We start from the raw sequence: 25973 nt of genomic DNA on the forward strand, positions 1-25973 counted from the left end.
TGTGAGATTGTGGCATACCACTTTGTGGCCACTTCACAATTACAGCACTTACAGCTGACCGGGGCAGCTCTAGCAGGGCAGAAATTTGATGAACTGAATTGTTGGAAAGGTGGCATCTTATGACGGTGCCACATTGAAAGTCACTGAGCTCTTCAGTAAGGTCATTCTACTGCCAATTTATGTCTAGAGATTGCATGGCTGTGTGCTTAATATTTATACACCTGTCAGCAATGAATGTGGATGAAATGGCTGAATCCACTAATTTGAAGGGGTGTTTACACACTATAGAAACAAAAGTATGTCTGACACTTCATTATTAGCATTACTAACAACTACACAATCTTCAGGTAGCTGGAAAGACTAGGGCTACATTCAATCAGATCTGTTTTAGCCAACATCCACATAGGTTTGTTTTGATTGTGTCCGTGGTGGAACTGTGTTACAGATGTCAAATCCACAAGTGGCTCCTGGCATTATACTGTACCTAAAGCAGACATTGCCATTGGCTGCACGGAGTCAATCCCATGCAGCCTTGTTTACAAATTAAAATACTGGAATGTGAAATGTAATCTACACCACAATTTGGATATAAATTATTATTTTATTAATTTGAGTATAATTATTTCTATACAGCCTACAATTTCTCATTCTGAACTCATAACGCCAATGGGGGCAATTGTGGCTTGTGTCAATGACTACAAGAGCAGCTGCTCAACTATTTGACACTCCAACTGCAGTTCAACTGACGTCGCTGGTTAACTCTTGATTGAATTGAATCTATATGTAGGCCTTAGGTACCTATGCCTACCTGGCAGAATCATGATTGGCATCAATCCAGCAGACATTTGTTTAGCAAATTAGAACACGTGCTTTACAGAAAAAACTGCTCGGTTTATATGCATTTGAATTACAAGGTATTAAACTACTCCAAGCTACAGTTCTTACATTTTTCCCCAGACCTAAATATGTGGTCTCCTGGTGCGGTTCTATAGAAAGAACATCAAATGTCTTTCTATAGAAAAAACTAGCTGCTTTTTTGGTGGTATTGAAATCAAAATTCTGGTATCGTGACTGTTCACATTATGCTTGTCCACTTTTTTTATTTTGACAAGTATAGCCATTTTCTTTCTTTTTAAAGGCATCTTATTTGGCAAATAAATAGATCAAAATAATAGAAGACTATTGAAACATTGATACAGTGAATAAAAAAGAAATTGAACAATATAGAAAAGCATTTAACCAAATGGTATAAATCAGTGTTACCTTGATCTTTCCTTGCTAAATGGTGTCGAGGCAGCAATTGCCAATCTTCACCCCTACTGGGCATAAATAACTTAAGGCAACATGGAGGACTAAGCCAGGCTTCCTATCTGGAACCCAACTGAGGCTGGTGGTTTAACAATGAACCTGGAAACAGTTGCCAGTATCTAGATGTTGCAACACTGGCACAATGTTCTTCTCCAAGAGCACCTTGGTTAAAGGCAACATGTTACATATCGAAAAAAGATCACACCTTCAGTCAAGTGCATAATGGCAAAAGCAGAGACCAGGCATGCCTTTGATACAGGGACAAATGATCAAACAATCTCCTCTGGATTCTAGTTTAAGCCCATCTTCAAATACGTTATTGCTAGTGCTAACCTTACGATTGTCTCAAAATGCAAGTGTATATCATTTTTTTAAATGTCACAGCAAATACTGGTATCAAAATGGTTTCAGTGTCAAACAATGTCAAAGTTAAACCCTTAACATGAAGTAGTAGTCATTTGTTCTATTTTAAATGCCGTGCTGTGAGGTTTCAACTTCTGCTTACTGTAGTTTGCTCTGGTCACCTTTTGCAGGATGGTTAAGTGTCCATCTCTCATGCAAGTGGGCATCTGACAGACACCATTTACACCTGATAGTAAAATGCATCGTGATGGTATTGTGTGATCTGATATATTTATTCATCAGTTCTGGGACAGGATTCAACGCAAACAAGCAACATTGGGGCGGCAGGTAGCCTAATGGATAGAGCGTTGGGCCAGTAACCGAAAGGTTGCTCGATCGAATCCCGTGCTGACAAGGTAAAAACCTGTCGTTCTGCCCTAGTCATACTCCAAAAGCTATTTTTAACTAAGTGTAAACTGTCAATAAGCATGAGTCTTCTTCCAGTCAACCTGAGGAGCCTTCTGACATTATGGCATTGTGTGCATGCCATGAGCTTTTTCTTCAGTGGCAATCAGCCTGGGACTTAGAGTCCAAACAGTCTGGAGGGATGTCCTCTGGGATAGCAGTGACGTCTTCTGGGACTTGGAGTCCATTGTGCTGGCCCACTGGGACGTTGTAGTGGCGGTCATCCTCTGTGACCAGACACACACAGGGCCAGTCTTCCTTATGGTCATCAGGATAATAGGTGACAAACTCCTCTGTGTCTGTCATGTACAGCCTGTAGACCTGGATGGTGCACTGCAAGGCATATCCCAGCAGAAACATCTCCACCTGAAGGAACCAATGACATACGGAGTTGATGCTTTAAAACATATTACACACTGTATTTAAAAACAGGGCATTAAGATTTAATGGGAGTGTTTACGTTGTTCAGTATCCACTTTGAAAATTAGCTTTAATCCGTAGAAACCTCAACAACAAAAAAGTACTGTTGTGTAATACATTCTTCCCCGAGACACCGCACTGTCATTGATGATAATAACCTTCAAACCAAAATTAAAAATGTTTTGCTCTGGCTTAAGACCTTCCCAAGAAGGTCGCTGAACAATTCAGACAGACCCGGAGGCTTAGACTGGACAGCTGTTAAGTGCCAACAGATCAGATGGTGCGGTGCAACTGTATGCATGTTAGGCTTTCAGGGTTTGGTTTGTGGGAAAGCTGCACTCCCATCCTACTGTATCCTCCTGTTTGTGATTTACCACCATTTAATTGAACAGGGAACCATGAATGTGTATTCTATAGTCATACGTCACAACTCTGGGGTGAAGTTTCCCCTAGGTAAAAGATCCAGGATTCTCTCTTTCCCAATCCTAACCATTAGTGGGGAAAATTCTAAATTGACTCAAATCAGCATCTAGGGAAAACTTCAGTGCTCACCTGCTCTAGACCCCCGCTGAAACCCACTCGACTCAGGTGGTTGGAGAGGAATGTGCGTGGGCAGTCGGAAGAGTCGCGTGCATAGAGCAGCCAGCAAAAGACGGGCACGTCCCCTCCCTCTTGCATGGCGGTATGGAACTCTGACGCTCGGACCAGCATGAGGAGCTTCAGGGCCTCCAGCAGCCCCAGCTCCTCCTCCCCTCCTTGGAACACACGCTCACACAACCGCTGTCTCACCTCCATGCTGGAGCAGCCCACCGCCGCCTGCCACTGGGCACAACACAGACATGCCACATACTGTCAACATTACCATGGCTGGAAATAATACACCGCATGTATATTGAATTATTGCCCTTTTCTTGACTGCAATTCACACACGCACTTACTGTCATCATTAGTGTAAACCATATTGAATATTCAACTTTTGCTCTTTTCGCAACTGCAATTCATGACTTCACTGTCAGTTTTCACCATAATACAAAAGGTGACAGTGTGCGTAATTTTCCCCTTAGTTGGCGATGCTAGGGTACAGCTACCAACCATTTGAAGTGTAGAGTGTAATGAACATAATTCTTCAAAAGCTGGAAGAGGCTGTTAGATGCCAGCCTGTAACTTTTGGCAGAGGTCTCAAGTCTACGTCACACTTATGTATTCAACTGTTTCCTGAAGACTGAGGGTCCATCTATCCCATCTCCAATCAGACGGGTTCAATAAGACACAGCAATCCACAAGGAAGGGTACAGTTGTTGCAGTATACCACACTCTACCCTGAAACTGCCATTAAAACCCTCTTCTATATGGCCATAATTACAAACATAAGGATTGGGAATCAGCAGCATCTCCATTGACAGTCTAAGAAGGACATCAGTGTTTGAGTTTAAACTAGAGAGCACAGTACATACAGTTGAAGTCGGAAGTTTACATACACCTTAGCCAAATACATTTAAACTCAGTTTCACAATTCCTGACATTTAATCCTAGTAAAAATTCCTTGTCTTAAAGTCATTTAGGATCTTCACTTTAATTTAAAAATGTGAAATGTCAGAATAATAGTAGAGAGAATGATTTAGTTCAGCTTTTATTTCTTTCATCACATTCCCAGTGCGTCAGAAGTTTACATATACTCAATTCATATTTGGCAGCATTGCATTTAAATTGTTTAACTTGGGTCAAACGTTTCAGGTATCCTTCCACAAGCTTCTCACAATAAGTTGGGTGAATTTTGGCCCATTCCTCCTGACAGAGCTGGTGTAACTGAGTCAGGTTTGTATGCCTCCTTGCTCACACACACTTTTTCAGTTCTGCCCACAAATGTTCTATAGGATTGAGGTCAGGGCTTTGTGATGGCCACTCCAATACCTTGACTTTGTTGTCCTTTGGAAGTACGCTTGGAAGACGCATGTGACCAAGCTTTAACTTCCTGACTGATGTCTTGCGATGTTTCTTCAATATATCCACATCCTTTTCCTTCCTAATGAAGCCATCTATTTTGTGAAGTGCACCAGTCCCTCCTCCAGCAAAGCACCCCCACAACATGATGTTGCTTCACGGTTGGGATGGTGTTCTTCAGCTTGCAAGCCTCCCCCTTTTTCCTCCGAACATAACGATGGTCATTACGGCCAAACAGTTCTATTTTTGTTTTATCAGACCAGAGGACATTTCTCCAAAAAGTATGATCTTTGTCCCCATGTGCAGTTGCAAACCGTAGTCTGGCTTTTTTATGGCGGTTTTGGAGCGGTGGCTTCTTCGTTGCTGAGCGGCCTTTCAGGTTATGTCGCTATAGGACTCGTTTTACTGTAGATATTGGTACTTTTGTGCCTGATCATCGATCATCTCTAGGAGACAGAACGTGTCTCCTCCCTGAGCGGTATGAAGGCTGCATGGTACCATGGTCTTTATACTTGCGTACTATTGTTTGTACAGATGAACATGGTACCTTCAGGAGTTTGGAAATTGCTCCCAAGGATGAACCAGACTTGTGGTGGTCTACAATTTTCTTTCCTGAGGTCTTGGCTGATTTCTTGATTTTCCCATGATGTCAAGCAAAGAGGCACTGAGTTTGAAGGTAGGCCTTGAAACACATCCACAAGTACACCTTCCATTGACTCAAATTATGTCAATTAGCCTATCAGAAACTTCTAAAGCTATGACATCGTTTTCTGAAATTTTCCAAGATGTTTAAAAGGCACAGTCAACTTAGTGTATGTAAACTTCTGACCTACTAGAATTGTGGTACAGTGAATTATAAGTGAAATAATCTGTCTGTAAACAATTGTTGGAAAAATGACTTGTGTCATGCTCGAAGTAGATGTCCTAACCGACTGCCAAAACTATAGTTTGTTAACAAGACATTTGTGGAGTGGTTGAAAAACTAGTTTTAATTTCTTCAACCTAAGTGTATGTAAACTTCCGACTTCAACTGTATGGCTGTGGAAGGAAGACATGGGCGGTACCCTGTTCTGGAGGAGTTCCATATAGCGTTTGAGCTGTTGGACGGCGTCTTCGCTCCCATCCCCCTGTCTGCACTCCGAGGGGAACATCCACTGGCCAATCAGCCCCTCACGTGCCTCCAGCTCCTCCGCCCACTGTGAAGAAGCAACAGGGTCATATTCATTATGCACCATACGGAAGAAAACAGACAAACAGGGAGGGAAAAACCTCAACTTTTCTACCCAAAAAATTTGCTAATTTTAGTTCGGTTGCAAAATGTTTTGCTACATTGTGTACTAATGAATACAACCCAAGATGAATACAATAAAACTAACGGCAAGCCACACTGACCATCAGCTGATGTCCACTCAACTGTATACTTGGACTTCCACTGAATGTACAGACAGTACGAGGGCTAGTGACTTATATAAAAGTGGCACAGTGTAGTCAGCATTAGTTACGCAAGCATGGTGTACCGTGGAGATGTGTTCGACCTGCAGCCAGACAGGCGGCTGGGTGCTGGTGGAGAGCACCTGGAAAAGAGTGGCTCGGAGGGCACAGTAGTTATCGCCTCTCACCCGTCTCAGGCTCTCAAACCTCTGAGACAGCTTAGTGTAACCCTGGGACCAGACAGGAAGAGGGATCTAGGTGAATCATGAACGATTTAGAAGAATGTCCGAAATATTTATTTGAAAATATGAAGATCATAATAACTGGCTAATCAACTGACCTTTCTAATAAGGGTACTTTTGGTAGTGTTTCCCTTCCACTCACTCTCACTGTAGGACAGAATATCCAGCATTGGCTCCAGGCTGCATCGGTCCTCAGCCTTCGGAACTGAGATATGGAGAAGAAAGTGAGAAGTTGCAAACTAGAATTGTTTCAAAAATATTTTGGGGTATACCATTTAAAGGGCCAATCCACAGTTGAAACAATAAGAGGGCACACCGCCTCTTTTTTTTTGGTAAAAAAGCTGATGGATGGGCCTGGAGAAATGTATGAAAAAGAAATAGGAGCTGAGATGCAATAATTGTTCAACCGACATTTAGACAGCCAAGCTGTCTTCATCGGGGTATAATTACAAACACTGCAGGTTACTAGTTTATAAGAACACACAGGTATCTGTAATAATGGCAGCTGTGGTATATATATATATATATATAAATAAATAAAACATGAATGGATAACATACGATCATAGACACAATTAGGCTACATAGGCCTACAAACATGATATACAATGGATAACACAATCACAAGAATGGCTTCAGATCAAACTCTACATTGAGACCGAAGGGAGCGAGTGCTTTAAATTAAAGATCCAGGAGGCCACTCGTTTTAAATAAATTGTCAAGGTTACCTGGAGAAATGTAACCACAATCAAATTCATAGACAGCACTACAGCTGCAAGAACTGATCATCAATGATATAATTTTAACTATGTTGAGGATATAACATTTATTTTTTATATTTACAATGTTTACTAACATTGAAATAAAACAAGTTTATATTTCCTGGGTTCTGACGGGGTGTGATCATTATTCAAAATCTATGGGATCATATCATCCATTTATATGTAAAACAATTGATCTGAGAAATGCAGATTCCCCCTTTAAGGAAACAATTCTGGAAAAATGTAATGATCTGAAAGTGACTGACGTGTGCTTTCAAACAGTGCTCCCCCCGGTCCTGCATGTTTGACTGGCCCTTGGGGGAGATCTTCAGCTCCTCGATACAGGTCTTCCTCCTCACTAAGTGGAAGATAGTAATTACATTATCATTAACTAACAATTAAATAAGAGAGACCCATTTTGGCTCTATTGTGTGACATTGACACAGATCTGAGGTCAGTTGTGAGGTAATACAAAGCAGGACTTTGACAAACCTAACTCCCAGATCCTCCACAGGTGGACGATATTCCTCCCTCACATCAGCTAAGGTGCTAGGCCCCTGGAGGGCCTCTTCTTTTGGGTCCTCCTCCCCTCCCATGGCCTCTGTTACAGCAGCATTCTTCTTTCTCCTTTTCCTTTTCATCCTTCTGTTCCTGGCAGTTCTTCCTCTAAGAGGTCTTCCAAAGATGGGACTTCAGTCAATCCACATTGGATATCTCCTTTATCGTCCTCATACGAGTTCTGACTGGAGAGAAAAGAGTGGATAAAGCCATTGTATGAACGTTTTTGCGCCTCACGTTATACAGGCAGGGATCCCACCGTAAACTTCATAAGACATTTTTCATGAAAATAACCTCTTCTGTCATGGTCTTATGTTGTTACACCCCATTCCTCTTGTACAGGCCTCAGGCAAGCCATAATGTAAGTAGTCTTCTAATGTTCAACTCCAGAAGACACACAATTCCTCAAGAGGTTGATTAAAGTATGTTCACAGGAGCAAACATTATGGAACATAGATCAAATTACAATCATGATAATGGTGAGAAGCCAAAGACAGATTTCAAAAGGTTTTTCCTGGAGAACAGTTATGTGAGATTGTAAACATGCTCTATGCTGCATTGCTATACCTCAAGAGTCCACTCTGACATAAATCATTCCTTTCGCTCAAACTCAGTTCACTATTAAAATAGTCACGGCATTGATGGCCATGATTACACATTTATACACGGTCATATAGGAAACCTCAGTTGGAGGACTATATATTTTTTGCTTCACTTTTAAGAAATGTAGAACAGTGTCCTTTTCACATTACATCTCATCTCTAAATTGAAATTAGTGATTTTTTTCAACACCTCAGATATTACTTTTACAGTCTTTGGATGCCCCCTAATGGTGGCAAATGAGACAAAAACAGCTTTGTTGTAGTAAACTGTACTTGTTAGTAATTGACAAAGACTATTATATTAACAAGATACTCTATTGACCGCTCTAACAATGGAAATACATGTCCTCGGTGATGTAAGGCGGCGAGATCAGGTGGGACCATTCTAGCCAATGTGAAGGCAGATGCATGTTTGAACAACAGGCCATAGGGATAGAGGGCTCATCTTTGCATCTGTACCATTATAGCGCCTGCCAGCATGGGCAGCGCCATTGAGGCAATCTGCATTTTAAAGTAGTCAATTTTCCTTCTTCATTGGCTGATTGCTCCTAACTCATAGGCATCCCCACCCTGTTGACTACTTTAAAAATGGTGGAAGCAGTCAATGGCAATGTCCATGTTAAACAGGTTATACCCATGACGAGTCCTCTCTTTGACAACATGCACAACTCCGATATAAATTAGATGTTTTCAAGGTTGCCAAAATGCCACGTGCGTCCACTTTATAAATCAGTGCATTTGTAACAACCTAAACATTACCAAATTTATTTTCGATCAAATAAGCCTCACAGTAGCAATTACATTTTCTGTTGACCAAATTCGACACGCATTGACGTCATACATAAATTCCTCACTCTGGCGTCGCCTCTTCGTTTCCGGTACTGAGCTGTATGGCAGACACAGTAGGCACGTCTCTCCCCGCGAATGCGCACCGACTCCCGCCAATTCGCGCAGTCATCGATTCAATTACCACGTTTCGATCTACCAGTTTATGCGAGTAAAGTCATACCGTATATAAAAAAATACAATTTACAAAAGCTGTACTGAAACGTCCCGTTTCCATCACAATTGTATAGATGCAGACAGAATTTGTTCGATATGGTGGGATCTCAGTGTTGGTTAAATTCATTGTGTGAGAAATAGCAGTGGAAACGCCTTTTGGAGCAAATATTGATCATATCGAATTAAAAGTGGACGCCGATTGTCCCCCCACTACGACTCGGGAAACCATGCAGTTTTTTAGGCTACAGATGAAAAAAGTGATTAACTTCACAGGGTGGCGAAAGTGCAGTGATGAGTTTGATGTTCCTTTCCAATAACTATCGAGGGTTTTATTCTGGTGACAATATCGATGCTTGACTGCCATTTGAAAAATATTCTCCTTTACCCATAATCTCATAATGTTGACTAGCCTACCCGCATTGTATCTCCGAATTGTTGTCTATAGTGTACATGCCAAGACCGCAGTAGGCACATTTTCTTTTTAACGCAACAGTTTGTGTGACAAACTATCACGCACTGATTTTTATTCTCAACAAACACCACTGATTGGAAAACGTGAAAATTTTCTTTATGCAGATTTTATAATATTCACATCAAAAACTGTCACCAATTGGATGGAGACCAGCTATTGTGTCACTTGTGAGCCCTTTGACAATGTTTATACATTCCCAGTTAAATATATAGGCCTAACTTAAAGTTACCGTTAATACCCGCATTTCCCCAGTAATTTTAGAATGTTAGTGTTACGGCAGGTAGCCTATTTTAGAATGCACTGGGTGAGGAAGCAGGTGATACAAGGTGTAGGTGTCCAGGTAAGAGGACAAGGGTAGGAGAGAGACTTGAGGATCTGGTTTAGCTCCCATTTGTTCTCCCAAAAACAATTCCATGTGTGAGCGTTTAAAAAAAAAAAAAAAAATTCTGAAAACACATTTGCATCAAACTTCATATTGTATATCAGAGACATAATACCAATATTCCTTGTCATTCATATTTCAACAATCTCAGAGCCAGTAGCCAAACTACAATTATAATCAAACCCATTATTCGATTTCGAAATGTCGATATGTAACGGAGGCTTTTGTGGAGCGATGGGTAACGACGCTTCGAGGGTGACTGTTGTTGATGTGTGCAGAGGGTCCCTGGTTCGCGTCCGGGTATGGGCGAGGGGACGGTTTAAAATAATACTGTTACAGATACATTACTGTCCATACATTATAACGCAAATCACAACAGTGTGTCTTTAAATGCACACTGAATGACAAATTAAAAGGAAAATGTAATGTGAGTTTTAAGAGCATGGATAATCTGTAACTGTCTTTTAGTTCAAAGGTACGCAGGTACTTAACGGGTAGCTTCTTTTAGCAACGCGGGTGTATTTACATACACTAGCGTTGCTCTCAATTTTATCGGGTTGAACAAAAACAGTCCGATTGGCACACGTGTTTCTGGCGCTGATTAGAAACACGGGATTTCAGTCTTGGACGTGTGTTTCCTGACCGATTCTGCGTTTGGTTAATGAAGTTTATCCCCCAAGAGACACTTTCACTTCTTCAAAATCACAGGAATTCGTCGTTTATGCTGAGGGTGTTTTAGATCTAACTAAGGTGTGTGGTGGAGTATTTATCAAGTTAAAACAAATGCACAACGTGTAGTCTTATGTAAACAAAGTCGGAGCTGCTGGGCAGGTCTGTCTCGCTGTCTATGCTATTGGATAGAGAGCAATCACCGCAGTTGTTCACCCCGTGTAAGTGGGCATATGGACATCTTCAAATCAAAACCCAACCTTCATGTGGCGACGCACGGATGTTCCAAACTACATTTTAGGCGAGACTGACTTCACCAAAATGATCCTATTTACACTTTGTAGTCTGTTTAAAAATGATGCTTTTGTAAAAATCAAACAAAATTGAAAGCAATGCTAGTTTATGTAAATACACCCGCGTTGATAAAAGCAGCTCGGTAACGGGTTGGAGGTGCGCTCAGAGGTGCCCACAATTAAAGGGACAGTTCCCTAAAAAGTATAAGAAAATGAGAGCCTTTCCTACAGTTTGTTTACAGTAATTTCTGTTAATTAATTGAATAAATTACATACATGTTCTCTTCTCATTCTCATAGTGGAAACGTACATTGTTTGGAGAGCTCAAACTGTGTAACACTTGTGGTAAAGCTTTGGTTAAAATATTTTTTTTACCAGTTCTGTCCATTTCTCCATGTTCTTAGTTTGAAAAATGTTCCATTGTAAAATGACTAATACAAACATTAACAGAAATGTAGGTAACCAAATTACTGGGATTAACAGTACATTTACAGTTTAATCGGAAAGTATTTCAGGCCCCTCAACTTTTTTACAGCGTTATTCTAAGATGGATGAAATTGTTATTTTCCATCAATCTACACGCAATACCCCATAAATGACAAAGCAAAAACAAGTTTATGAAATGTTTGCAAATGTATAAAAAAAGGAAGAAATAACTACATAAGTATTCAGACCCTTTACTCAGTACTTTGTTGGAGCCCCTTTGGCAGCGATTACAGCTTGGGTATGATCGGGTTAGTGTTCCCTCACGGCCATATCTCCATGTCACAGCGCTGTTTACGGAAAAGAGTCAATCACCTGTGCTAATTAGTTATCAGCATGTTCCGAGAACCTGTATGTAAGCATAACTCGGGAATTGTAGTTTCGTCAGCTGGAGGCACCCATAGCTGTATGAATCTGTGCACAACTGCAACAGTAAGTATCTTTTATTTGAAGGATTCTTTCTCGCTGATCAAAAGTACCATATGTTTCAAAAGCCATAACAAGTGATGATTCGTCGGGATTGTAGCTCACATAAGGCAGTCGTGGGCAAAGCTAATGGTTGAGAACTGTAGGGAGAAGGAAGAATCCAGCATAGTTTGAGGCCCAGGTTAGCCCAATATTGGACTAAAGAAGGGTAACGTTACTCCTTAGTCCAATGACCTTACATGTTCTGTTTAATAAAGGGCGAATTGGCTCTGGAAGAAAATAGCCAAATACTCGATCTAAACATGAATCGGTTTTCAATTGCAGTACAATTATACCAGGGCCGGGCCGCTCATTAGGGCGTCATTTCTGAGTTAAACTGACCAAGATGTAACTCCAACAACACATAATTCTTCCCAAAAACAATGACAATTTCTCCACACCAGTGGTATTTGGCCTTTTTAGGTGGGCGCTGATACCGCCCTGGGATTAGCGGTGCTCACTTTATGCAAGGACACCAAATATTTATCTTGTCAATTCCCAGCGTGGCTCTCCATGGTGCTGTTGGAGAGATCATCTCTGCAGCGTTCCACCAATATTCCGTCAAAAAACAAATATAACATAAATCATGTAGCAGATATCATATGGTAGAAAGAGTATGTGCCCTTTTCTGTAGCCTACAGGCTGGCGATAAAATGGATGACAATGTAATGAGAAGTAAACTTATTACATTCGGTTTCTACGGTCAAATAGCCTACCCTAAATGTTGCCCAAACAACAACAAAAATGTGGTGATATGTTAACAAACAACATCCTAAAATCAGGACAGGTCAAAGTAAAATGGACAAATCAGGCTACTCACAACTGATGTCCAGGACTTTCATCCCGTGAGCTATATTGTCATAAGTGGTTTCATGCTTGTATAAAGCTGATCATAGCTAAAAGTATACTTTTGCATTTCCTGCTTTGGTAAAAAAAATAGGCAATGGAGCATGCTCCTCTTGATAAAGTTGGGTAGCTGATTCAGAGAATTTAGCAGGCGCTATCAACAAAGATCAGTGGGAAAAAGGTGTCGGACTAACATTACTTCCTGCACACGGTTGCCCAGAGTGACTTGACAACGGGCCGAACAAGCTGTAGCTAGCTACAAACCAAACGGAAAAGACATGCTACCGTGAAGCGTTCATCCATATATATATACACGAGTAAGAGTCTGGCAACATTCATATATTATGTTTCTAATTTAGTCAGAAAGTCAGCTTCAATGCAAGATAAAGTATACTGTTAGCTAGATAGTGAACGTTAGCTTGCCAGCTAACATTACATGTATGATCTGTGTAGTAATATTATTCATATCTCAGAAAGCCATCTGCATTGCTAGCTTTAGCTAACATCAAACCTAGTTGGTTAGCTTTAGCTAACATCAACCCTAGTTGGTTAGCTTTAGCTAACATCAACCCTAGTTGGTTAGCTTTAGCTAACATCAACCCTAGTTGGTTTGCATTAGCTAACATCAACCCTAGTTGGTTTGCATTAGCTAACATCAACCCTAGTTGGTTTGCATTAGCTAACATCAACCCTAGTTGGTTTGCATTAGCTAACATCAACCCTAGTTGGTTTGCATTAGCTAACATCAACCCTAGTTGGTTTGCATTAGCTAACATCAACCCTAGTTGGTTTGCATTAGCTAACATCAACCCTAGTTGGTTTGCATTAGCTAACATCAACCCTAGTTGGTTTGCATTAGCTAACATCAACCCTAGTTGGTTTGCATTAGCTAACATCAACCCTAGTTGGTTTGCATTAGCTAACATCAACCCTAGTTGGTTTGCATTAGCTAACATCAACCCTAGTTGGTTTGCATTAGCTAACATCAACCCTAGTTGGTTTGCATTAGCTAACATCAACCCTAGTTGGTTTGCATTAGCTAACATCAACCCTAGTTGGTTTGCATTAGCTAACATCAACCCTAGTTGGTTTGCATTAGCTAACATCAACCCTAGTTGGTTTGCATTAGCTAACATCAACCCTAGTTGGTTTGCATTAGCTAACATCAACCCTAGTTGGTTTGCATTAGCTAACATCAACCCTAGTTGGTTTGCATTAGCTAACATCAACCCTAGTTGGTTTGCATTAGCTAACATCAACCCTAGTTGGTTTGCATTAGCTAACATCAACCCTAGTTGGTTTGCATTAGCTAACATCAACCCTAGTTGGTTTGCATTAGCTAACATCAACCCTAGTTGGTTTGCATTAGCTAACATCAACCCTAGTTGGTTTGCATTAGCTAACATCAACCCTAGTTGGTTTGCATTAGCTAACATCAACCCTAGTTGGTTAGCATTAGCTAACATCAAACCTAGTTGGTTAGCATTAGCTAACATCAAACCTAGTTGGTTAGCATTAGCTAACTTCAAACCTAGTTGGTTAGCATTAGCTAACATCAAACCTAGTTGGTTAGCATTAGCTAACATCAAACCTAGTTGGTTAGCATTAGCTAACATCAAACCTAGTTGGTTAGCATTAGCTAACATCAAACCTAGTTGGTTAGCTTTAGCTAACATCAAACCTAGTTGGTTAGCTTTAGCTAACATCAAACCTAGTTGGTTAGCTTTAGCTAACATCAAACCTCGTTGGTTAGCTTTAGCTAATGTTACATGTAGATTCATACTCCAGCATTTCATGGATGGTGGCTAGCTACTTACTGTATGCCAATTATTTTGTACTGTAGCTATGGGTGGGATTAATGTTAATTGTTTAGCTAGCTAGCTACCTGTCTAGACAAAAGACTCCACTTCACAAGAGAAGGATTACATGACCCATAAAGTTAGCCAGGTGTGTCTGGGGGTTATTATTAATCCAAGATGGCGTAGCAGTCAGACGTCTTTCTCCTGTCGTGTCCCTTGTATATATCGTTTTACATATTTTTTGTCTCATATCCGTTAAAATATTTTGCTAAACCTCATCATCTAAATACTCTCCTGCAAACCCGCCTCACCCAATGTGGCGTGGATCTGCTTTTTTTTTCTTGAAGTATTTATATTTACTTTGGATCTGGAATCCCTCAACTGAAGCTAGCCAGCTAACTACCAGATATCAGTCAGCAATCCATTGCCAGCGGTCATCAGCTAACCTTCAGCTCAGAAAGCTCTCGCCAGTTCGAACAACGTGACTCTAACCAGAGCATAACAGACCTGTTATTTTTATCCCCGGATTCTTACCGCAAACTGAACATTTTCATCTGGATCTTCACAACTAGCTAACCGCAATTCCGGATGACTACTCCTGGCTAGCGTTTCCATCCCAGAGCAAGCACCAATTTAGCTTGAAGCTAGCCCGGCCAGGGCTCCTGTGCTACCACCGAAGCATACTCCTGGGCTACAATTTCGGCCTGCTAGCTACCTAGAGCTAATTGGAACCCTACTAATTCCACGACCGGTCTAGCGACGTCACCGCACGAAGAGGCAAAAACAGACTTACCCCCATCGCGACGTCCCACCCCCCTACGGCTAACTTTCTAGCCCCTGCTATCTGCTTGCTTGCTAACCCGGTCTGCTAACTGCTAGCTTGCCTGCCCAGTCTGCTAACTGCTAGCACTTGCTAACCCGGTCCGCTAACTGCTAGCTTGCCCTGGTCTACTAGCTTGTTTAGCGCCGGCCTACTAACTGTTAGCTTGTTAGCCTGCTAACTGTTTGAGTCGCCATGTCCCCAGCCAGCCCAACCACTCACTGGACCCATATGTTTACTTGGCTACGCATGCCTCTCTAATATAAATATGCCTTGTCCATTACTGTCCTGGTTAGTGATTACTGTCTTATTTCACTGTAGAGCCTCTAGCCCTGCTCAATGCCTTAACCAACCATGTTGTTCCACCTTCAACATATGCGATGACATCACCTGGTTTAAACATCTCTAGAGACTATAATCGCTCTCTTCATTACTCAATGCCCAGGTTTACCTCCATTGTACTCACATCCTACCTTACCTTTGTCTGTACACTATGCCTTGAATCTATGCTATCGTGCCCAGAAACCTGCCCCCTTTACTCTCTGTTCTGAACGTGCTAGACGGCCAGTTCGTATAGTCTTTAGCTGTACCCTTATCCTACTTCTCCTCTGGTAATGTGGAGGTTAATCCAGGTCCTGCAGTGCCTAGCTCCACTCCCACCCCCCAGGTGCTCTCATTTGTTGACTTCTGTAAACGTAAAAGCCTTGGGTTCATGCATGTTAACATTAGAAGCCTACTCCCTTAGTTTGTTTTACTCGCTGCTTTAGCACACTCTGCCAACCCAGATGTCTGAGTCATGGCTTAGGAAAACCACCAAAAACCCTGAAATCTCCATTGCAAACTATAACGTTTTTCGCCAAGATAGAACTGCCAAAGGGGGCGGTGTTGCAATCTACTGCAAAGATAGAAAGTAATACAGAACTCTGCAGGCTAAGTCTGTAACAATTTGATCTTCTACTTCTAAAAATTCACCTTTCCAGAAACAAGTCTCACTGTTGCTGCTTGCTATAGACCTCCCTCTGCCCCCAGCTGTGCCCTCGATACTATATGCGAACTGATTGCCCCCCGTCTATCATCTGAGCTCGTGCTACTAGGTGACCTAAACTGGGACATGCTTAACACCCCGGCCATCCTACAAACAAAGCTTGATGCCCTCAATCTCACACAAATTATCAATGAACCTACCAGGTACAACCCCAAATCAGTAAACACGGGCACCCTCATAGATGTCATCCTAACTAATTCGCCCTCCAAATACACCTCTGCTGTTTTCAATCAAGATCTCAGCGATTCACTGCCTCATTGCCTGCATCCGTAATGGGTCTGCGACCAAACGACCACCCCTCATCACTGTCAAACACTCCCTGAAACACTTCTGCGAGCAGGCCTTTCTAAATCGACCTGCCCGGGGTATCCTGGAATGACATTGACCTCATCCCGTCAGTAGATGATGTCTGGCTTTTCTTCAACCTCTCTGGGCAACCCGACGCGCTAGCGTCCCACCTTGCCAACAATAAATGCAAATGCGCTATGCCAAATGCTAATAGCACTCGTTAAAACTCAAACGTTCATTAAAACACACATGCAGGGTACTCAATTGAAGCTACACTCGTTGTGATTCTAGCCAACAAGTCAGATTTTTAAAATGCTTTTCGCCGAAAGTATGAGAAGCTATTATCTGATAGCATGCAACACCCCGAAATACCTGAAGGGGACGTAAACAAAAGAATTAGCGTAGCCGGCGCAACACAAAACACAGAAATAAAATATAAAACATTCATTACTTTTGACGAGCTTCTTTGTTGGCACTCCTATATGTCCCATAAACATCACAATTGGGTCTTTTTTTCGATTAAATCGGTCCTTGTATACCCAAAATGTCCATTTATGAAGACTGTGATCCAGGAAAAACACAGTTTCTAAACACAACGTTATTTTTTTTAATTAAAAAAGTTGCCTATAAACTTTGACAAAACACTTCAAACCACTTCTGTAATCCAACTTTAGGTATTAGTAAACGTTAATAAACGATCAAATTGATCACGGAGCGATCTGTATTCAATAGGAGCAAATTTGGAAACCATAGTCCACTTTCCCCCTTCCATTTCTTCCTGCTGTGTATCCGACGAGAGGATGTGCCTATTACTCATATGACCAAGGATTTACCTGCATAGAATTCACAACACTGGCGACATCGTGTGGAAGCTGTAGGAACTGTAAGCCGGTTGCTATCTATTATACCTTGCAATAGACAATACAGAAACTGGCGGATTGATTTTTTCTTCCTCGATTTTGTGATCAGGTTTCCTTGCGATTTTGACCACGAAACACATTCTGTTATAGTCACAGACATCATATAACCAGTTTTAGAAACTTCAGTGTTTTATATCCACACATACTAATCATATACATATACTATATTCCTGGCATGAGTAGCAGGACGTTGAAATGTTGCGCGATTTTTAACAGTATGTTGAAAAAAAGTAGCCAGATCTCTAACAGGTTTTAAAAGTGCCTTCCTCACCATCTTAACTAAGCATGCCCCTCTCAAAAAATGTAGAACTAGGAATAGATATAGTCATTGGTTAACGCCAGACCTGTCTACCCTTGACCAGCACAAAAACATTGGCGGTCTGCATTAGCATCGAATAGCCCCCGTGATATGCAACTTTTCAGGGAAGTTCGGAACAAATATACACAGGCAGTTAGAAAAGCGAAGGCAAGCTTTTTCAAACAGAAATTTGCATCCTGTATTACTAACTCAAAAATGTTCTGGGACACTGTAAAGTCCATGGAGAAAAAGAGCACCTCCTCCCAGCTGCCCACTGCTCTGAGGCTAGGAAACATTGTCACCACCGATAAATCCACTATAATTGAGAATTTCAATAAGCATTTCTCTACGGCTGGCCATGCTTTCCACATGGCTACCCCTACCCCGGTCAACTGCCCAGCACCCTCCACAGCAACCCGCCAAAGCCCCCACCATTTCTCCTTTAACCAAATCCAGATAGCCGATGTTCTGAAAGATCTGCAAAATCTGGACCCTCTCTTTCTAAAATTATCTGCCGAAATTGTTGCAACCCCTATTACTAGCCTGTTCAGCCTGTCTTTCATATTGTCTGAGATTCCCAAAGATTGGAAAGCTGCCGCGGTCATCCCCCTTTTCAAAGGGGGGGACACTCTTGACTCAAACTGCTACAGACCTATATCTATCCTACCCTGTCTTTCTAAGGTCTTCAAAAGCCAAGTTAACAAACAGATTACTGACCATTTCGAATCCCACCATACCTTCTCCGCTATGCAATCTGGTTTCAGAGCTGGTCATGGGTGCACCTCAGCCACGCTCAAGGTTCTAAATAACATCCTAACAGCCATCGATAAGAGACTGTGCAGCCGTATTCATCAACCTGGCCAAGGCTTTCGACTCTGTCAATCACAACATTCTCATTGGCAGACTCGACAGCCTTGGTTTCTCAAATGATTGCCTCGCCTGGTTTACAAACTACTTCTCTGATAGAGTTCAGTGTATCAAATCGGATGTCTGGACCTCTGACAGTCTATGGGTGTGCCACAGGGTTCAATTCTCGGGCCGACTCTCTTTTCTGTATACATCAATGATGTTGCTCTTGCTGCTGGTGATTCTCTGATCCACATCTACGTAGACGACATCATTCTGTATACTTCTGGCCCCTCCTTGGACACGGTGTTAACTAACCTCCAGATGAGCTTCAATGACATAACTCTCCTTCTGTGGCCTCCAACTGCTCTTAAACGCAAGTAAAACTAAATGCATGCTTTTCAATCGATCGCTGCCCGCACCTCGCCCGTCCAGCATTACTACTCTGGACGGCTCTGACTTAGAATACGTGGACTCACATCTCCCTCACTAGCTTTAAGCACCAGCTGTCAGAGCAGTTTACAGATCACTGCACCTGTACTTAGCCTATCTGTAAACAGCCCATCTATCTACCTACCTCATCCCCATACTGGTATTTATTTATTTTGTTCCTTTGCATCCCAGTACCTCTACATTCATCTTCTACCATTCCAGTGTTTTAATTGCTATATTGTAATTACTTCGCCACCATGGCCTATTTATTTCCTTAACTTACCTCATTTGCACTCACTGTATGTAGATATTTTTTTCCTACTGTATTATTGACTGTATGTTTTGTTTATTCCATGTGTAACTGTTGTTGTATGTGTCGAATTGCTGCGCTTCAGTTTGGCCAGGTCGCAGTTGTAAATGAGAACTTGTTCTCAACTAGCCTACCTGGTTAAATAAAAATACATTAAAAAAATTAGCCATCTTTTGTATTTCATGAACATGTGTACAGGTCTAGACAATAGTGACCCCATCCACTTAGCTAGATATGGCTGGGATGGTGGTTATAGCAATTCTTTCACATGACCCATCAATTTAGACAAGTGTCTATGTAAGCATTATCTAATAATTATACAATATTTTTATCTGGACACTTTCAATGTCAGATCATCTAGGCCAAGGACTAGATAGTGTATTTTTACGTGGAGTTCTCCCTTATTGTAGGCTACTACTTTCACCACTTTTCATCTTTGGTTGTTTACCTTAAAGAGATGGGTGGGGATAAGGCTTAAGAGGGTGTGAATTATGCTGAATAGGTGTAGGCAAAGAAGAGCTCTCCAGTAGATTTACCAAAATATTCCAAAGGCCAAGTGAAGTTACAAGTTTATCAACTTTCAAAGCAGAATTATTTTCCCCATCTGCAGTGTATGATATACCATTTTGTAGCTCTGAGTTCAATGTAAAACATAATAATAAAAAATAACATTTTAAAACACCATTACAAATTTTGCTACATAAAATCGAATCGAGATGTTGGGTCAAACAGTAGGAATACCACAGATTGGCATACCTAAAATTCAATTTCAGGCGACACTGTAGGCTATACCTCAGTAAGCAGACCGACGCTGGCACCTTTTAGATGTTTTTGTTGTTGTTCTGTCTGTGAGTCCTTTTTGGTGCAATCCGGACCGGCCTTGATTTCCACGTCCACGGACGTTGGTTTTTGGTCTGAACCAATCATAGATGTCTATGTTTGGTTCAGATTTTGTCCTTTCACCGTAGACGTCTATAAATGACATATTTTCAACTTTCATTCAGAACCCAAAATCAACCTAACTTCAACATATGGAAAAATAGGTATTTTAGGACGTCTGTTCAACGTAATTTTCCTTACTGGGACTATTCTAGTAAGGGCAACAATGTGTCTCCCCTAGGGCGGCAGAATGGACAGGACCGGCCCTGGGTTCTACATTGAACAAAAAATATAAACAACAATTTCAAAGATTTTACTGAGTTACAGTTCATATAAGTAAATCAGTCAAATCTATGGATTTCACATGACCGGGAATACAGATATGCATTTGTTGATCACCGATAACATTTTTAAAAAAAGGTAGAGGTGTGGGTCAGAAAACCAGTCAGTAGCTGACCATTTGTGACCATTTGCCTCATGCACATATCTTCCAATAGAGTTGATCATGCTGTTGATTGTGGCCTGTGGAATGTTGTCCCATCCCTCTTCAATGGCTGTGCGAAGTTGCTGGATATTGGTGGGAACTGGAACGCACTGTCATACATGTCGATCAAGAGCATCTCAAAACATGTTCAATGGGTGACATCTTGTGAGAATGCAGAATGCATTAAAGCACTAGGACATTAATCTTTCAGGAATTGTGTACAGATCCTTGCGACAGTACATTAGTATTCTGAAACATCAAGTGATGGCAGCGCATGAATGGCATGACAATGGGCAACAGGATAGTGCGGCACACAAGTGGCCCAGCGTCGTCCGCGTTAAGGGAGCGTTTGGCCACCAAGGATATCCTTGTCCCATCGTGCACTAGCAACTTCTGTGGCGGGCCGGGCACAGTGCGCGCTGACAGTTGCCAGGTGTACAGTGTTTTTCCTCCGACACATTGGTGCGGCAGGCTTCTCGGTCAAGTGGGCATTGTGTCAAGAAGCAGTGCAGCTTTGTTGGGTTGTGTATCGGGGGATGCACAGCTCTCGACCATCGCCTCTCCCGGGTCTATACAGGAGTTGCAGCGATGACAAGACTAACTACCAATTGAATACCATGAAATTGGGGAGAAAAAGGTAAGCAAAACTAAATAATAGCCATTGATAAAATGCAATTGTGTTGGTTGTCCGTAACTTATGCCTGCCCATACCGTAACCCCACCATGTGGAAATCTGTTCACAACATTGACATCAGCAAACCGCTCAACCATACAACGCCATCAACGAAGCACACACATCTCCAGAGTGCCAGTGAGCATATGTCCACTGAAGTCAGTTACCACGCCAAACTGCAGTCAGGTCAAGACTCTGGTGAGGATGACAAGCACACAAATGAGCTTCCCTGAGACAGTTTCTAACAGTTTGTGCAGAAATTATTTTATGTTGTCCAAACCCACAGTTTCATCAGCTGTCCAGGTGGCTGGTCTCAGGGGAAGAGGACAGATGTGGAGGTCCTGGGTTGGTGTGGTCACCAGTCCAGTCATATGACAAAATAATGTCACACGTACAACACACACACGGACTGTACACTCTTAGCACAGTTGCAGCCGACAGCATTTTCAGTGGACACAAGTTTGTTACGTCTGTCTTGTTTACACCATTAGCACAGGTAGTCAGTCCACTGTCTATCGTCTGTTTTCCGGAAACAAGCGCTATAACATCGACTTATGGCCGTGTGGGAACACTAACCGTATAAAAGAGTTATCAATTTCACCTTTTGTTAATGATTTCTCGCGGATATAAATTCCTTATGACTCCAAACTCGTACCGCAAGCGATGCGTGTTAATGTTCAGATCGACCGTTCGAGGCTCTCGTTAACAAAACACCGCCCTACAGAAGACTGCTTCGTCCAATGACGTGTAATTGAACTGAGAGTCTTGATCAAGTGCTAGGTTAGCCTGTTCCCTTCCTTGTAACAAGTTAGCAGTTAAACTAGCATGCTAATGTAACAGTTTGTTACAAAAGTACCATGCCCTTCAAGACAGTTCAGGCGCAACAGTTCAGAGTTCTAAATCTCTAACAGCTCAGGTTTCAGATTGTACTCCTAGCAGTCAAGACACAGTTGCCGCATATAGTAAGTATATATATATCCATGCTTGAGGTACACTCGAGACATGTCTACTTACGTTTAACGCTTCCAAAACATATTTTACACAGGTGTCCCACTTGCAAAAATGCTATATAGCCACCAGTTGATAAACGCTGTGTGCACGTGTCTGATCAACGTTTCCTCAGCGACACAAAATAAAGTACTTCCGGTTCATGTAATTGGGAAATTGTCAAAATAAAAGTCCCCCACAAAACAGTAGAAAAGTGTCAATAACCTGTATTTATTCATGATATAATAAAAAATAATCGACTAAACATTAACAGTGATCCGTTGTTGATCATATTTAAGTTACATTTGCATTACATTTGGGTTTTTAAAACATGTTGCCTGTTTTGCATTTTATTTTGACATTAATACGTGTCACACATCAGTTTGCAAACATTGTAAAAATATATATATATATATATAATTTACTTAATAAAGCCGCATACAAACATGGTCTCTTTTTTGTTTTCTTGAGTAAGGCAGCTCCAAAATGCAGGTGTTTCAGCCAAGCTCAGTGCCTTCTGTGGTTGGGCAAGCCAGCAGAAAATACGGCGCCTCATGATTGGCTCACTGTGCTGTCACTCATGGGGACACTATGTCACTGTCAAGTCTAAGGGTAGAGCTCGAAAATTCAAGCCCCTTGGATGCTGCCATAGAATTACATTAGATGTGCCCATCCAAGAAAGCTCCAGGTCATTGGCCACAGATAAAATGACACAAAATCACGTTATATCTACATTAGCTTTGATTGGACTGATCATGTCAACATCATACTTTCAAAATCTTAGCTAGCAGTCATCATCACGAATCAAGTCAACAATCTATTTGCAAATCTGTTTTAATCCTTGTCATATGGAGAGAAATAATGATGAGAAACTATGGATCAAATGTATCTGTGCTCATTGGCCATTGGACAAGATTAAGGGTCTCTTTTCCTAGTTTAAAATTACAAACATTCAACATTGGCCATGCTGTCAATGAAGCATGATTTGTGCCGCACTAAAAACAATTGTAAACTCGGAACTGCAAAATCTGACTTTAATGAGTTCAAGACAACTGGGAACTCGGGGAAAAATGAGACAACTGGGAAAATACGTTTTGCACTTTCATCCAACTCGGAATTGTAAATCCATAACTCAAGCCTCTTTCTAGAGCTACAACCTGAAGATCACTGAGGTCATCATGATTCAATTTTTTCTTTTTGAGTTCCCAGTTGTCTTGAAAGCACCATAAATCCAGAGAATGGCATACTTTGATGGCAAAATGGATGATACAATTTGCTCAAGAAGGACCGCTGCGCTACCTTTCTATTCAAGTGAGCACACTCCAACAAGATGAGTCCAAAAATGTCTTATATGCTATTGCATAAATTATGTAATATGCCAGGGGGATATGTATACTGTAGCTAAAAAAGTAATACTAAGTGTAGTAAGCTGTTAGTAGCCCATGTGCTTCACTCTTATAATTTGGTCTATTTTCACCTACTGTTCTGACTTGGTGCACATGTAGCCTATAACCTGTTTTTGAGAAATGTAATCATAGAATATTGTAAGAGCTTTCATTGTCTGCTTATATAGCTCCTTTATTTATCCTACGGTTCTGACTTGGCGTACAGGGAGAGCACTGTAAGAACTGCCCATGTTCTGAATTCTGTCACTGTACATTTCAAAAGTGCTGAACAAATAGTTATCGTGACTACGTCCGTCCTCGCTCGCTCATTGTTGTTTTAATTGAAATTCCTGATTGCCTCATCCGCTTGTCGTCCCCTTATGCCATAGTTTGTACATCTCAATTGTCAGTAGAAACCACATTTGTTTAAGCAAGTCAGCCATATCATCTTTCTTTTTTTAAGGCAGTAAATGAGGCTGAATGAACTGTTTCGCTGATAGCCATATGTAGCAGTGGTAAGGTGTTTGGACTTCTGTTGGGACTCTGCTGTTGGGACAGCTTTATGTATGGGCAGCAGGTAGCTTAGTGGTTAGAGTGTTTGACTAGTAACCAAAAGGTTGTAAGATCAAATCCCTGAGCTGACAAGGTAGAAATCTGTCATTCTGCCCCTGAACAAGGCAGTTAACCCACTGTTCCTAGGCCATCATTGAAGGTAAGAATTTGTTCTTAACTGACTTGCCTAGTTAAATAAATGTAGTTCCTAAGAATTTGTGGTCACTGTTATAGTGCAATTAATGTGTTGTGTAGTGGCTTTGCTGGCATGCATCCCACATTTTCTTTTTTTTTGACGCACCAATATTTACATGCTACAATTGCCACTGTCCGCATTACATCTTGGCTTATAGGGAAAAAACAATTATGTGTGCCAATGTAAAAGTGGGGTGGGAAGTACTGTAATGCATATAGGGTCTGTAGAATCTAAATATGGTGTCATTTCATGAGGCTCTGAATAATACCGAGTGTTGCTGGACTACTCCGCCCATTACATTGGCCACAATTCAAATCATTGTAATTGCATTAACATATTTTCTAATAGAGAAAACAATTTATTCGTGCCAATGTAAACTTATTGATAATTACATTGATAGAAGTTTTTGTGTTTTTTACTTCTTTTCACAGGTGGATCTAAGGACCCAGATAGTGGGATCACAGGAGCAGGCGTTTACATTCCTGAATTTGATGTGCAGATATGTAGAAGACTAACAGATGAACTGTCAGTATACTCAGTTGAACTGTTGGCGATAGTAGTTGCCCTCCAGTGGGTGGAGGACGTACAACCTGTTAGAATTATAGTATGCTCATATTCTCTGTCTATATTGAATAGTTTATCATCTGGTAAATCTCATAGGAGTGACCTACTATTGGTTCGCTTTGATGTGCCACTGATGTTCCACAATAAAGTGCCACCGACACAGCCCGCTCCTTCACCGCAGCCAACATGAGTAAAACATGTAAACGTGTTAACCCTCGCAATGCCGCTGGCCCAGACGGCATCCCTAGCCGCGCCCTCAGAGCATGCGCAGACCAGCTGGCTGGTGTGTTTACAGACATATTCAATCAATCCTTATCCCAGACTGCTGTTCCCACATGCTTCAAGAGAGCCACCATTATTCCTGTTCCCAAGAAAGCTAAGGTAACTGAGCTAAACGACTATCGCCCCGTAGAACTCACTTCCATCATCATCATGAAGTGCTTTGAGAGACTAGTCAAGGATCATATCACCTCCACCCTACCTGACACCCTAGACCCACTCCAATTTGCTTACCGCCCAAATAGGTCCACAGATGACGCAATCACACTGCACACTGCCCTAACCCATCGGGACAAGAGGAATACCTATGTATGAATGCTGTTCATCGATTACAGCTCAGCATTTAACACCATACTACCCTCCAAACTCGTTGTTAAGCTCAAGACTCTGGGTCTCGACCCCGCCCTGTGCAACTGGGTCCTGGACTTCATGACGGGCCGTCCCCAGGTGGTGAGGGTAGGAAACAACATCTCCCACCCTGCTGATCCTCAACACTGGGACCTCACAAGGGTGCGTTCTCAGCCCTCTCCGTACT

The 25973-nt window shown here is 41.6% G+C and overlaps 1 protein-coding gene across 2 annotated transcripts; it reads right to left on the minus strand.

The window, feature by feature from the left end:
- Positions 1–587: 587 nt before the first annotated feature.
- Positions 588–22593, minus strand: LOC135522560 (ubiquitin thioesterase otulin-like). Of its 2 annotated transcripts, none has more exons than XM_064948939.1 (8): positions 22490–22593; positions 7402–7652; positions 7176–7267; positions 6248–6354; positions 5994–6137; positions 5541–5672; positions 3088–3357; positions 588–2481 (listed from the first exon to the last, which is right to left on the minus strand). In XM_064948939.1, the coding sequence occupies exons 2-8, from the start codon at positions 7548–7550 to the stop codon at positions 2212–2214; spliced, it is 1164 nt and encodes a 387-aa protein (XP_064805011.1). In that variant the 5' UTR covers positions 7551–7652; positions 22490–22593; the 3' UTR covers positions 588–2211. The 2 variants fall into 2 exon arrangements, with proteins under 2 accessions (XP_064805011.1, XP_064805010.1); XM_064948938.1 differs by having other exon boundaries at positions 5994–6161.
- Between the last annotated feature and the right edge of the window lie 3380 nt (positions 22594–25973).

This window comes from Oncorhynchus masou, chromosome 30 (assembly GCF_036934945.1).
Source record: "Oncorhynchus masou masou isolate Uvic2021 chromosome 30, UVic_Omas_1.1, whole genome shotgun sequence".
NCBI lineage: Eukaryota > Metazoa > Chordata > Actinopteri > Salmoniformes > Salmonidae > Oncorhynchus > Oncorhynchus masou.

What these genes read in the sequence shown, in the direction of transcription:
- LOC135522560 (XM_064948938.1), bottom strand. Translation starts at nt 7,550, where the DNA reads ATGAAAAGGAAAAGGAGAAAGAAGAATGCTGCTGTAACAGAGGCCATG. An exon ending in AGGTCGAACACATCTCCACG is followed by an intron (nt 5,673 to 5,993) that starts GTACACCATGCT and finishes GCTTCTTCACAG; the next exon opens with TGGGCGGAGGAGCTGGAGGC. An exon ending in TCAGCGGGGGTCTAGAGCAG is followed by an intron (nt 2,482 to 3,087) that starts GTGAGCACTGAA and finishes TGGTTCCTTCAG; the next exon opens with GTGGAGATGTTTCTGCTGGG.